This window comes from Homarus americanus, unplaced genomic scaffold, assembly GCF_018991925.1.
Source record: "Homarus americanus isolate GMGI-L3 unplaced genomic scaffold, GMGI_Hamer_2.0 scaffold31037, whole genome shotgun sequence".
In the NCBI taxonomy this organism is placed as follows: Eukaryota; Metazoa; Arthropoda; class Malacostraca; order Decapoda; family Nephropidae; genus Homarus; species Homarus americanus.
This window is the reverse complement of record NW_024722227.1, coordinates 2,836,909-2,852,323: the sequence shown is the minus strand read 5'-3', so window position 1 is coordinate 2,852,323 and position 15,415 is coordinate 2,836,909. Positions and strand designations below refer to the sequence as shown.

The following is a 15,415-nucleotide window of genomic DNA, read 5'->3' as shown; positions in this document are numbered from 1 at the left end:
CTTCTTAAAACACAACTGATTGTTTATACTTTATTTGTGGTAACTTTTTATTATAAGTATTTGTACAGATATGTATTTAATTATGGGTAAGGAATAGCTATGAGCTCCCATATTGAGAAACCATTCATTCTCACCGAAGACCAGTGTCAGACTACTGTCTGTAGGGGCACGGAAGCTGGCAAGTTTGTCAACACAAATGTCTGCATTTTAGAGGTCAGACACTTGAGCTCTGGCCCTGCAGGGAGCGAGGGTTTATTGAGTACGGTACTGTAGTATACAGTATTGAGATATTTATTATAGATACATAATGGTGCTAGAACACTGCTCAGCCACACTTAACTTAGTCCTTATGGTTATTAACCTACATTTTCCTACCCACATTACATAGAATGGGTGTGTAGCTAAGCAGATGCGGGAATTTGTGCTTTATGATGATTGCCGTGTGAAGCCTTCTTGAAGTTCACATGTGTTTATGTAGTCTTAAAAATACTAATGCATATTGTACACTAACCTACTGGAAGAGATGAACTTCAATGGTTTTGGATCCCTTAGTGTTGATCTTCAGCTAGTTCGTGAGTGTGGTGGCTTCTTATTTACTAGGGATAATGTCACATTTCTAGTGTCATTGATGATTATGATCACCATCCAAGTTGGCTTCCTGGTTTCTGCTGTGATGTAGGACTATGCTTATGTGCATTGGACGTACACACGTTAGGTGTACATAGGATATTGACACTCGGGACATTGGTTGTACACATGTTAGGTGTACACGGTATTGACAGTCGAGATTGGCACGGAGAATGAGGGGTCTCGTGGTAGGTCAACTTAGGTCAGTAATGTTGTGACTGCTGGTCAGCTTGTGGGCGGCTGTAATTGTAGTGATTCTTGGTGGTTCTTAAGTTTGAATCTTATAGTCTTTTTAGTCTTGAATCAGTTTTTTGTGTTGATTCTCAAGAGATTCTTTTGACTTGAATTTTGTGACTTGATCTTGTAAGTCCTGATTCTTGGATGAATCTTGTTAATTAGCCTTTTTATTGTGTCCTCTTTATCCACTTCTCACTTAACACATAGAGGATGTTTGTAGATGCTCTCCAAGAGTCGTGAAAATAAGACAGACATCAGTGGGCAATATTCAAAGCGACAGAATGAGAGCACTAATTGCCTCAGAGTGCACATTACAGTACTGTACTATCATTGGTGGTGGTGAGTTTCCTTAGCGAGCACTGCATGTTTTCACTTGTAATTTTTACGTGTTGTATGTTTTATTTTATGTAGAAATCCGAGGACAATGATTTCTATAAAGAATCAACATTCTGATGGGTAGCACAGAGCGAGCTTTTGGTGTATAAATATTATATATTAGTAAGTACTGTACTGTATGATGTGCACTTGTTCCATCATGCAGATTTGTAGAATACAGTTTATATGATTGATATTAATAGGTAGAAAATCAATTTAATTCATGTATTTTTTCCTCAGGTCACCAGTAATAAAAGACATGGTAGTAAGATGTATAACACAAATGGTGAATTCTCAAGCAAAGAACATTAAATCAGGATGGAAAAATATATTCAGCGTCTTCCATCTTGCAGCTTCTGACCATGATGAAAATATTGTAGAAATGGCATTTGAAACTACAAAAGAAATTATATGTAAGTTTGAATGAATATTTTTGTATATGATTAAACAGGAATTTACATATTTTTATTTCAACTTAACACTTGTTTAGAAATAGATTACCTGTATAGAGAATGAATTTGCTCAGGTAATGTCTAACTAGTACAGTACATTGAAATTTGCAACACATAATCTCTCTCTCAAATACGCAACTCTCACCGTTTACAAGTTTTTCATTGAAATAGTATTTTCTCTTCTAACGCATAATTTTAGGAACTTATCTCATGATAATCAAGGAATACCTCTACAGGGGATCCTTAGTATCGCTACATGTGTTCCAGAAAAAAAAGGGACTTATTGTAAAATGTTTTATAATGAGGAATTTTTCCCATGAGAATTACTGTAATACAGTAGGGGTATGCATTCTCACATGTACGGTAATACCCTTGAAAGCTCAGCAGATCATCTTGCAATGGGGTCATTATAGCATACTGTACTGTATAGTATTTAATATGGAGTTACTCCATTCCTAACATTATTTATTACCTGTAAGTGATAAATGACGACCTGATTTTGTTACATAATCACTCGGGCAACTGATTACTGAATAAACCATGGAATAGGCAGATGCAAAATACACTACAATGCTGATAAATAGAGTACAGTAAACCCTGTTTGGGGGTATTAGATTCCAATGAATGGCACAAATTGGCAAATCTGCAAATAGGAACTTACACTACCTTAGTGCACTACTGTATACCTGTACTGTGTATTAGAAACTTAAGTCACCTATACTACTTACCTTTGTATGTGGAAGTTTAGAGCTTGATGAAGTGTACTGTACAGTAGGATGAAATCTGGTTACTGAGGCATAGGGAGATCATCAGGATCACTGTTGGAAGAGGGTGATGCAGTGGTGGTTGGTGGAGGGGCGGGTGGTGGAGAGGCGGGTGGTGGAGAGGCGCGGGCGTGGTAGGCAGGTGGTGGGGAGGTGGGTGGTGGAGAGTGGTGGTAGAGGCGCGTGGGCGGTAGGCAGGTGGTGGGGAGGTGGGTGGGAGGCGGGTGGTGAAGAGGCGGTAGGCAGGTGGTGGGAGGTGGGTGTGAGCTGGCAGCAGCTGACTGAGTAGGTGAGAGAGACTAATCAGCTGGGCAAGCAGCTGGTTCTTTCCTGAAAAACATCGTGATTGGTAGTCTTTTCCTCTTGGCTTTTAGGGTTCCTAAACGTTTCACTCGACTAGCATCATTAGCACTGACACTAGGCAGTCTTTTACGGGCCATTTCACACAGAAACACGAATGTTTTGAGTACAACACGAGAGATGCTGCAATGGTTGAGTGCAAACAAAGGGAGAGAAAATGCTGCTGGTGCGTGGGGGTGACTTGTTGCTCTGTGAGAGAGGCTTGTAAGCTCGCCTTCATCTTTATTTCTAAGTCTGAACTTTTATTACAAGTATTTCTTATGTAATAATGGTACGTGCACATTCTTCTCACAGCTAACAAACACCCAGTGCTATGATGATTTCTTGATTCAATATTTTCCCACACAGTATACCCCACACCTTATTTTTGGATTTTATATCTATATTATTTTACTGGACACAGTATTTTCTTTATTCATAAGGCACACTGGCATATAGAAATGACTCTTCTGCAAATTCTGTGGTTTACTTAACACACAACAATAGCACTTCGTAGTGTGAGAGTTGACTGGTGTGTTTTGGCGTGGTAGAAAGTTAACACATGTAGGTCACTCTTATTACTTATTATGGCTATATTTGCATTATGCAGGGTGTTTAAGAAATACTTTAAATAATTCTGGGGTGTATTCCTGAGACATACGTAAGGATAAGTGACTTCATGACCATAGTTTCAATACCCCAAAAAAGGCTAGGGAAAAAGTAGATGGCTTTGTGCTGATACCTAAGTATTTCTGGTAAGGTATATAACCTCTCAGTAGTTACTGATCATTGCTGTTAGTTTCCAAGCTACTTAAGGTGATTATTTCCTCCTCCAGGTTTTTCCTAGTTTCTGTATACAGTAATGTACTGTATTTAAACTATCCATGTAGCCTTGATTGTAAATGAAAAATTGTTCATAAAATCAAGTTTTATGATCAGAGGTGAATGGACAGCTTAAATATCTTCTCTCTTCCTTGGGTCATGGAATAGATCTGACAAGCCTAAGGAGCAGCAGTAATCATTAAGAGCAATGCAGATTTTAGTTTCTATAAACAATTGACACATATATTTTTCCAGGAGGAACCTTTACAGTATTTTGGTCTTTTATTCATTGGTAACATTTATATCATTCAGAGGTTCTTGTCTTGTCTCTGTGAATTTATTTATCTACATATGGTTTGGTAAGGTAACTACAATCATGATAACATATGGTGGCAATATGATGGTTATAGTGAGCTCTCATATATTTAGGTCATATGCTTATCACTCATTATAAAACAGGATTTCAGTACCATTCCTTCAGATCCAGAAATTCACTACAGTATTTTTCTTGTGTTAGAAGTTTAATAACATTTCATTGCTTGCTTACAGGTCAAATCTACCAGAAACACTTCATTACAGTCATAGATTCATTTCAAGATTCTGTCAAGTGCCTAAGTGAGTTTGCTTGTAATGCTGGATTCCCTGATACCAGCATGGAGGCCATATCACTGATTAGAGACTGTGCTAAATATGTCGATGAGAAACCACAGGTAAGGACAGTGAAAATAACTGTTAATATCTTAACACTATACACATGTCTCTCCTTGTCATCCTTCTACAATTATGGATAAACGGTCATTAATATTTATGTATAATTTACATATTATTGTTGAAAGTCATTTATAATATGCCTGTCAAGAATGACTCTTGAATATGCCTACCAAAGGCTGAAGCTTAGGAACCCAGGGAACCCAAATCTTTGATGGCTGGGACTAAGCTGAAGATTGTCAAATTGTTCAACAACAAAGGAGATTTGAAACCTACAATAGTCCTAAGACTAGGGGCTAATAAGCGTTGGTCAGCACACAGTGCATGTACAACCTACTCTCAAGCTCATTTAAAGCAAGAAGCAGTATTAACTGTATTACCAGCTTAAGAATCCCACAGGCAGGACATTTGCCTTCATAGGAAAAACTAATAGCTAGACTGCTTTTTATGCTCATAAGGCATTTTGGACTGGGCTATGCTATTATAGGTGTTGCAGTTAAGGTAAAAGTTTATTCACCTTATGTTTGCAATATGTTAATGTGCTGTAACAGCCTAATGAGGGGTGGTATGTGTGGTGATATGGGAGTTATCTTCCATCCCTGCACTCTGTGGTGTGTTGGAGACAATTCGGTAGCTACTGTTTATTTATGTACACATCTCATCGAAGCATTTTTTTCATTGTGTCATGTTGTAAATAGACTTGAGTGAGCTAAAATGTGAATGGCAAGGTGGATGTGATAGCTCACAGATCTAAAATCAATCCTTCAGCTGCAGCTTGCAGTAAATTTTTTGTGCACGGTGTGTGTCCAATTTTCATGAAAAATTTAAGTTCATAAAAATAAAATTTTCATCGTGAGAAAATAAAGGTATAGTACTTGCAAACTAATGGAAAATGAAAGGATAAGTAATTTGTCTAGTTTGGTTTAGCCATGGTGAAAAGCTCCTGCATCGTGCAAAGTGGATGCTTCCGGGTCATTATGAGATAGACAAACGTATTTCTTTCATGACAACTGTGTGTTTATTGAGGTATAGCTAGGGGTTAGGAAGTGATGTAGGGGACACAGTCTGTAGATGCATCACTTTTTGCACAATTTAAAAAAATTTATGCCCAAATCTTTGCAGCCTGCTGGCTTATCACAGTCTCACTTCCAGATCACTCTTCTGGCTTTTAGCAGCTGTAGGGCTAGTTTACACAGTTGACTGCCCCATGTTCACCCCTCCCAGGTGCCTGATTGTGTTAAAGTGTTTGTATTTCAGGCATCTTTATGCATACATATAATGAATGTTTATAATATATGTACTGTATATGAATTTATAAGGATTATTTTGGGTGATTGCAGATGTTTAGAGAGCATAACCTCGAGGATGTGACTGTTTGTGCTGAGGACAGAGTATGGGTACGGGGTTGGTTTCCAATCCTGTTTGAACTCTCCTGCATCATCACGAGGTGTAAACTAGACGTCAGAACCGCTTCTCACTGTTTTATTTGAGGTAAGTTATAAGTTGTATACAGAGAACTCTCTCTAACCCGGACTCACTTAATCCGATCCCTTGCAAGCCAGACTGGGGTCCAGCACCAGATACATGTATCCCCAACCCAGAAAAACACAACCAAGTTCTGATTATTACGGGTAAAGTTCGCTTAAGCGGGAGCTGCCATTGTGGTAGTACAGGAGGGTAACCCAGCAGCTACCTCTGAGGAGGCATTGGATGTGTTTGCTGAAGACCACTAATGTGATGTGTCTAAGAAATATAAATAGTGTTCTGTACATGCACTCAATGAAATTGGCAGTGAAAACATAACCTCCGCTCCACCTTCGGTGGCATACATTTTGAGTGTTATACAATCACCTCCTGCCTCAGCCACCTCATATTATTAACATGTAGAATATGCTTGTATTATAGTGTAGTGTAGTAATACATAATATATACCATATGAAACCTCTAATACTTTTTATGATTCTCTTATCACTCTCTCATATGATCTATATTAGGCCGTGGCCATGAGCAAAATTATATATACGTAGCTGGCAAAATAACGAATAAAATTTTATCCGTGGCATCAGTTCTAATTGTGTTCAAAAAATTAATTTGGTATACATGATTCCAATCTCCTCAAGATAATCATTAAAGCTGTACAGTATACAGTGCTGTACTACCATAATTCCAGGTCTTATCTCTCTCTCTCTCTCTCTCTCTCTCTTTTGATCTCTGTGTGAACCTCATGAAAACTTGGAAACTCAATTCAGTGTCCTCATGAATACAGCAATCTCTTCTATCGCTTTTACATACAATAAACTGGAAGATCAGTATTAGTCAATTTTGACATGTTATTTAATGTCATATCTTGAACACACTTTAAGAAGGAAGAAATACTGTTCTGCCTATTGACTTCTATCATAAAACAGTCACAAGCTTTCATTTTTCTTAAACTATTGTTTTGTGTAACTAGACTGCTTCATGGATGAAAATATAAATGGCCATGTGAGTGGCTGAAAGAGTATTACACTTTAACAGTTAGTGTTAATATTATATTTGGGTTCCACTTCATAATTTGCTAATTTTTCTGTTACAGGTTGTGAAAAATTATGGAGGATCGTATTCACCTCACTGGTGGAAGGACTTATTCCAGATTGTGTTTAGAATCTTTGACAACATGAAATTACCAGAACAACAGACTGAGGTATGCCTTCATAATTTGACATTAAGTTCCGAGTAGAATAGCTTGATATTGTTGGGAATCAATCTCCATCTATCTCTTCTCTTCTTTTCTTCCATATTTACAGATACATGTAAGTGTAATGTAAATGATATTCAGTACATCTACTGTATAGGGGGTTTTGTATATTGATATATGATATTTAATTTATTAACATTATTATCGTAAATTATTTTACGTGGCATTTTTTAGTTCTGCTAATAAATATTGAGGATGGCCTTCTTCAATTACAGTAAGGCTCTGATTTTAAATGTTAATCTTATTTTTCCTTATGATTGTTTTAATTTTCCTTCATCACAGAGTGCAGTGGAGTTAAACGAGAGACAGGCTGAGGTTGGTAGTTTTGCCTTACAAGCCTGGGTTTTTCTTGTAATATATTGACTACTAACAGTTATAGCCTTGTTCTCACATGACTGAATGCATGTTTCTATTAATGTAACTCTTATCCACCAATTTTGGGAGCTCACTTATTGTTTAATGTGTGTCAAACTTTATCATGAAAATGGAACCTATTTCTTACATTACTTGTGTACAGCTTGTTTTACTATTAGTACCAGTATGGCTAAAGGTTCATATGTTATTGTGACAGATTCAGTTAAAATTGGGTTTTACATTTCATAGAGAATTTTAAGTGAAAACTTTGGGCAAATGTACAGAAAACAAAATGAAATATATGGTGACACTCATTTCATCTATTTGACCTTAGTTTGTGTGTTCAATACCCTGTATTTCTCCTACATAACATTAGATCTTGTCTTAATGTGTGTCAAATGTGAATGATTTCTTAAATACAGTATAGTCTCGATTTACGCGGTCAATTAAACCCGTGGAGGTCCGCGTAAAACGAGGAACGCGTAATTCTGTATTACATTACTAAAAATAGTAAAGTTTCTGGTGCACTCTAAGATTAAGAGAGAAAACGGAGGACCTAAGGGCGCCCTGATTGTGAGAGAAAACGGGTCAGAGTGATGGGGACCAAATAAAAAAAAGCATAGCTACACAAGCCTTTCTGTGGACTACAGTATTAAACGCATTCTCACTATAATAAACCTAGCCATGCCTATGTGTGTTTATGATATTTACCAACATTATATATATATATTTAGTGGGTCTAAAATGGTCGTGAAATGGGAAACTTGGGGTTGATTGTCTTGGGGTAAATGAACCAATTAGAACCTATAGAGTCTTAAAAATTTCTTATCGGCAGGGTCCCACTCAGGGCGCGATAACCAAGGGATGACTGTACTGTACTGTATATACTTGTGACACTGGCCAGAAGTTGCTTCTGGTGTTATGGTACAGGGCAAGGACAGCACTAGGATCCCACTTCCTCTATCAAGAATAAAACAATTAAAATTTAAATTAAAAAAAACATTCAAATAAATTAATATCTTACAAGAATCCTCCAATGTAAGTTATATTCACCCAGGTCAGTTTGGGTAGAAAATTATGAGAAGAAAGCTATCACTCTTAAGTAATGATAAATAAACACGCAGGCAGGCAGGCTCAGAGCCAACTGTCAAATCATATCTCAAATAAATAAATAAATAAACAAACGCCAGACATTCTGTCACCTCACCTCCTGCTCCCCCTCCCCCTTCCCGCCACCCTTGTGTTCAAGAGATAAAAGATTATGATTTCTTTTGTTTATTTTATAAGATCTCAGACTAAAGGATAATATAATTTGCATTGCTGAAATCTCAAAGACAGTGATTAATTTGGACATAAGCGCTATATATTTTTGCTCAAGATATAAAAAATGTAGTACATTTGTGTACAATACTGTAGTACATTTTATAAAAAAAGTTTTTCAACTGGTATTTTGGGTAGATGTACATAAATTCTCTTTTCATTATTTTCATCCATTTACATTCACACACCATACTAAAAAGAAACGTGAAATAAATTAGAAGTAAAGCTGGAGTGCACATGTACTAATTTGATTACAGTACTAAAATTGTTATGTCTAGTGCTAATACAACATGTTTATATTCAACAATCAGTATCTTACAAAGAATTCCCAGCTATGTGAAATTATATTTCCTAGGGTCATATCACTGGCATTTTAAATGAGAGAAGCTTAGTAGGACTGTTAAATAAACACAGAGAAACCTCGCCTCAAACTTATCACCTCAACCCCCTCCCCACCCCCTCGCTGGGTGGGTGGCAGCAGAGCCGTCAGCCCCCCCCAGCCAGGCTTTTAGGCTTACAGTTTTTATCTTAGTATAATATCTCAGGACTAAAGTTAGATTATATTTTGCATTGCTGAATCCTTGCAAGACAGCCAATAATTTGAATATAAACGCTATGTATTTTGCTCAAGAGATAAAAATTCTTTTGTACATTAGGTAATAGTACTGTAGTACATTTTTATAAAAATGTTTTCAACTGTATTTGGGTAGATTTTACATAGATTTCCTTAAAGCTGAGTGCACATGTACACTTGATTACGGTACTAAAATTGTTATGTCTAGTGCGACTACAACATGTTTATATTCAAATAAACCTTCAGTATGTTAAGCAAGAATCCCAGCTATGTTAATTATATTCACCCAGGTCATTTCACTGGCTTTTTATAAGAGAGAAGCTTAGTCAATCAAGAACTGATAAATATACAGCATTAGACCTGGGTCTGTGCCAACTGTCAAACGTGCCTCCTCCCGCCACGCCCCCTCGCTCGCCTATCTGCTCGGCATTGCTGGAATCCTTTGTAAACAAAGTGAATAATTTTAATATAAACTGTCATGTATGTTGCAATAAGAGATAAAAATTAATCACCTGTATCACATTACAGTAGTGATTTAATAAAAGTGTATATGTACGCAGACATAGTATTCCACATACATTACAAGTATAAATAAAAAGTTTGTGATGATCGACAACGCCTATTTCGTTAACGCCACGCTTTCCAAGAACGATCTAAGACGTTAACCGTACATGACTGTGTGTGTGTGTGTGTGTATATATATATATATATATATATATATGATAATCACACGGGAATTTTAACACGGAGTACCTTAGCTTCGGCCTTTATTCAAGACATCTTCAGAGCAACATCTTCAGTTGCCTCTGAAGATGTCTTGAATAAACAGATTTTCCGGTGATTTTATCAAATTTATCATTATTGTGGATTTACATGATATATATATATATATATACATATATATATATATATATATATATATATATATATATATATATATATATATATATATATATATATATATATATATATATATATATATATATATATATATATATATATATATTTATATATATATATATATATATATATATATATTTTTTTAAAGCTGAGCTCCCAAAAGATGGAATACCTTAAGGTACACTGTATGCATTGATTGAGTATAATGATACTTTGACAGCAATTTTTTGGTGGTGGTGGTGGTGGTTGCTAGAGTGTTTTTGGGTGTGAGGGTGATGGTAGTGGTGTTAGAATGGTCGTGGTTATAGGTATATTGGTTTGTTTATTTATTTATTTATTTGTGTTTGTTTATTTATTTTATTTTGTTATTTATTTATTTATTTTTACCTATTTGCTGAGGGAAGGAAACTTGTGGCATGTATTATATAGCATTTGTGTTGGTATGTGACTGTTCTGGTAAGTACTGTAGTGTTTTGGGATAATGGCAAATGCGGTAGAAAGGAAAGATTATTATCAACTTTGTTTTCTGATATTTAGTGACCAATAGAAATTTGTCAAATTCTGATATTCTTGAAAAATGAAAAAAACACTTTTAACGATGAAAGGGTCATTTTTAAAAACAAAATTGGGATGTACAGTATAGAGATAATGTACCCCATTCCCAATTTTAATTTACCTATTTAATTTTTTTTAATCATAAATTCTCATTTAGATACAATGCATTATGTGGAGGCATTTATGTCCATCTGTCTGTTAACTGATGGTGGTGCAGAGGTGGTGGTTGTTTACCCACCGTTAAAAAAAGTTATACAATGTGTTGCTTACAATGGCTTTGGCAAGGTTGAAAAGTGGGAGTGCTGCCAGATCCTCTCTATAGCATTATTCCCCAGTCCTTTCTTCACATTCGGTAACTTAGTCACATGGTGTGGTTTCTAAGTTACAGTATATGTCAGCAGTGTAAATTTGTCATTTAGTTCCTGAGTAACCATTAGTGTAGACAGTTAGTTCATATTATATTTATGATACACAGTTTTCCTTATTCTGAGCTGGATTCTTTTATAGAACCTTTATTGAATATTTTAGTCACAGTACAGGTTCATGTAGAGAGGGTCAAAGAATGTCAGACTTTGTGCTGTGGTTTATTTATCAATAAGTAATGCATTTCTCTGTTTCTTGCATTCCATGGAAATCAAAAGAAAGATGAAAGGAGTAAACATTGCCTTAGCACATAGATAACCAATCATAAGAAAGGTAATACCAAAAGTGGCAGCATGACAATAATACTGTAGATAAGATTTTTCCAATCAGCAAAGGAAATAACAATGATTAATAGAAGTGGAGTTTATATAGTATGTATCTGAGGAAGTTGGGTTTAGATCTAGAGATCTAGGAAAAAGTTTACTGATATGAATCAAATACTCAAATGATATTGAAGAAGAGTGAAGTACTGCAATTGTTCTTTTATATGTCTTGTATGGTTAGGTAATACACAGCAGATGTGTATGAATGTATAGATTGTATAATTTTATAAAGGAATCGATATAAAGGTCAATGTAAAAATTAAAGGGCTATTAGTTACTAGGTGTTGGATATACAGATACAAATTATAGATAATTCTGTAGTATGCATGACTCTACATCATAATAATTTGAATGTGGCACTTTTCACTCTTAGTGGTGACTTCATCAAGTGAAGATGATTTGAAAATGGTGTACAGTACAGTTATGGGATCATTTATCTGGCATGCTTGAGACCTGAGGGTTGCTGGATACGGTTTTTTCTGGAATTTGTAGCACCGGGCCTAAGATGTACAAAATGTACAGTAAACCCCCTGTAACTGGCTGTGAACCCTATACAGTATTCAGATCACTAGATACACCCCTAAAAGTAGCTGTAACATTAAAACTTAAAATTGTAGGCATAGAAACATCAATAACAAAAGCATATAAATAGCATTAATGAGAATATAAAAAAAGAGAAAACATTTTGCAAGTTAGCTTACAAACTGCAATGCAGTTGCCCCTGATACCTTAGTAAATCAGAAGTGTCCCAAGCAACAGTGCTCTGTTATGGACCCTCCTACCTCCATACACTAGCTACACAGTTTCATGGTAGAAGCTTGTAGATATTTAAAACTCTATGCCTTATGATATTTATTAATTTTATGTACTGTATTTTTGTGCCTCCTGTATGTAGGATTGTGTATGAATGTAAATGAGTAATAAAAGAAAAAATATATACATTTACCTGAAATTGTGAGTTGAAATATGCTTTTTATACCTTATGAAAATCACTAGTTCTGTATTTCTTTTATTTATTTATTTATTATTTTTTTCACTTTCTGTATGTAAGATTGAATGTGTATGTAACTTTAAAAAATTAAGAAAATGACATATACCTACCCAAAATTATGAGTTAAAAAATTACAATAACAAAACATACTGCTCACAGGTGGGAAGTGGTTGGAAATTTCCTGTTTGGCCCAGGAATTACTTGGTGCTCATTTGTTCCTGAACATAGCTGGTTTTTAGAACATTTCAGATACCAGGGCGTCGGATAAACGGTCCCATACCTGTACCGGTACATTGTCAATACAAGGGAAAAATACTCAGTTTTTGTTACAAATAGTGAATCTAATTTAAGGTGATAATGGGGAATTTAGAGTGATGCAACAAATGCATTGACTCAAGTCAATTGACTGTTACTATGAAAAATTTTATTTACTGTGTTTATCCAATTGTAAGTGAGAAAATTAGGAGTAAAGGTACTGTACTGTATTGATTTCTAAAGAAGTCTTGGTTAATCAGAGCCAAATGTTTTTTTTTGGGGGGGAGGGGGGAATCTTGATGTATTGAAGGTTAATTACTTTGCTGGTATAATCTACCAGCAAAAATAATGTTAGGTGATTTTTTTACTTATAGCTAATGACATCTAGGAACAGTACTGTACTGTACTCATTACATTGGAGAGAGACTTATTATGCTTCAAAAGTCACTTAAGTTATCTTTAAAAGAATTTGATAGTGTTGGGCTTTTTTGAACTTTGAACAAGTGATGACACTAAATGTTCCATGGCTTGGAATTTTTTTCTTCCTGCATGACCATTGAGCCTGTCACATGTGGAGGATAAGAATCTCTCTGTTAATACTACCATTGAGCCATTCATCACTGGACGATCAAAGAATGTTTATAACTTTCATTTCAAAGAAGGTCATGGGAACTGTAAAGAGTCCTTTTGAGGTACCTAGCCATCTGGTCATTGGATTCTCTGGTATTGAAATGCAAATGGTGTGCAGAGGGTCTCTTTATTATCAGTTACCTGTATGGAGAGAAGCATTGTTTTGGTCCTAGCTTTCAGTCTTGTCATCATGAACAATGAAGAACATAAACAGTTGACCTACATTGAAAGGCAATCCTTGCATCCTTGAATGGGAATACAAAAAAAGCATTGTGGCCAGGATCAATAATCAAACTGCACTACTAGGAGCTTGTGATCACTGATTCAGATGTTATTCTGCATAATCTATCATTATAATAATTCAGTTTCATCAGTGTAATATTCAATTACAGTATAGTAAATTGGTCAACTTTAAAATTTCTACGGAAATTCGTTCCCATGCCCAGAATGGAGAGAGATTTCCTGAAATTTCTCGGAATATCAACCCCCCCCGGCTATTGGAGAGTTCTGGGGATCAAAGATTCTGGCGAACGGAGAGATTTAATAGTTCAGGATTAGATTTTTTTATTTTGAATTTTATTTTTAGTACTGTACTGCATATTGACATTTGTTTAATAATTCCATATTCCTGAAAGATAATGCTTTTCATTTTTTTTACCAAAATCTTGTCTCTTAATGTTTCTGTATTATCAATAAGAATAGTGTTAGCATTTATTTTTGTCATAACCATTATTATACTGATCTATTTAATAATTTCATAAATCTTGGCCCCTACAGAAGAACGAGTGGATGACAACCACCTGTAATCATGCTCTGTATGCCATAGTTGATGTCTTTACCCAGTACTTTGAAGTTTTGAGTCCCATGCTCTTAGCAGACTTGTACACACAGCTCCACTGGTGTGTGCAACAAGGTGCGTATAAATTTTTTCTATTCGTTGTTTATTGTAATGGTTGCATGATTTAAACGAAAAGTTTACATGTAGTATATACATCCACCGACATGTATGGTTTAAACCATATGTCCAATCTAACGCACTTGCATCCACAGGTACATACACTTCATGCATGCTGAACATGTTCCTTCTGAGGCACCACATGGTCGCTGATGCTCATCACGTGATTTATTTTGGTAGTTTCACTATGATCATGGTCAAAGCTGTTTGTGATTACAGTGTACAGTATTTTGTATTGTGACTGCATAGTTTGTTATACAGTACTGTACCTTACAGTACTATGAGCAAAAAGAGAAAGAAAAGTAAAAAAAGGTCTTGCATCTGGTGGCAATAAGAAGAAAAGACATTATTATTTTTGGTGTAACTACTCCTCAAGTCCAGCATACAAATGGATACAATAATTTAAAGTAAGAAGCGGAGAAATTATCAGAATATAATATTCTTAGGGCTGGCAGGAATCATTTAGGAGATAATATGTTGTTGGTAGGGTCCACGAGTTTTGTAGTGTGGCAGTGGTGACTACAACTGATTTCTCTTCATCACTCTTATTATACTTGTTCATTACTTACGGGTATGCTGTAATGAGATTGAATATTAATCTTTTTGCAATGGGAATAAGGTAAAAAAAAAAAGCAGGGTATATACAGTAGAGATAGCAGGAATCTAGGTAAGATAGCAGCTGAAATTAGGGTGAATCACAGGTACCATCTAGGACCACCAGACATGTTATTGGATCCCAGAGAAAAAAATGGGCTAGTCTAGCAGAATCCTTTTTTTTTTTCAGACATCAGAATGTAACAGAAACTGATGCAGCTGCCCCAGGATACAGCTAAACACACTGGCCCTGTGGGAACCTCATGCCTGATGAATAATAAAATTTAGCTCCCAATTCAGTTTGATGGGCAATTTCTGGGCTCTAACATTAACATGAAGATGCCTCTGATCAATATTTTTTGCAAACACATACATGCACACTCACACACCCATAAACTTACCCACCCACAAACACATACCTAGTGTCTTGTGGAGCTTTTAATTTTATTTTCTATAAGGAGCCTTCCTCAGTATAAAATA

The 15,415-nt window shown here is 35.6% G+C and overlaps 1 protein-coding gene across 1 annotated transcript in view; it reads left to right on the top strand.

Annotated features, from left to right (window-relative positions):
• The window catches only part of LOC121862290 (brefeldin A-inhibited guanine nucleotide-exchange protein 1-like), a 101,705-nt gene that overhangs the window by 60,786 nt on the left and 25,504 nt on the right, over positions 1 to 15,415 (top strand). Inside the window, 7 exon segments of the mRNA XM_042360422.1 lie at positions 1,480 to 1,652; positions 4,166 to 4,326; positions 5,665 to 5,795; positions 5,797 to 5,815; positions 6,900 to 7,007; positions 7,344 to 7,376; positions 14,164 to 14,299. Coding sequence (XP_042216356.1) covers positions 1,480 to 1,652; positions 4,166 to 4,326; positions 5,665 to 5,795; positions 5,797 to 5,815; positions 6,900 to 7,007; positions 7,344 to 7,376; positions 14,164 to 14,299 — 761 coding nt within the window.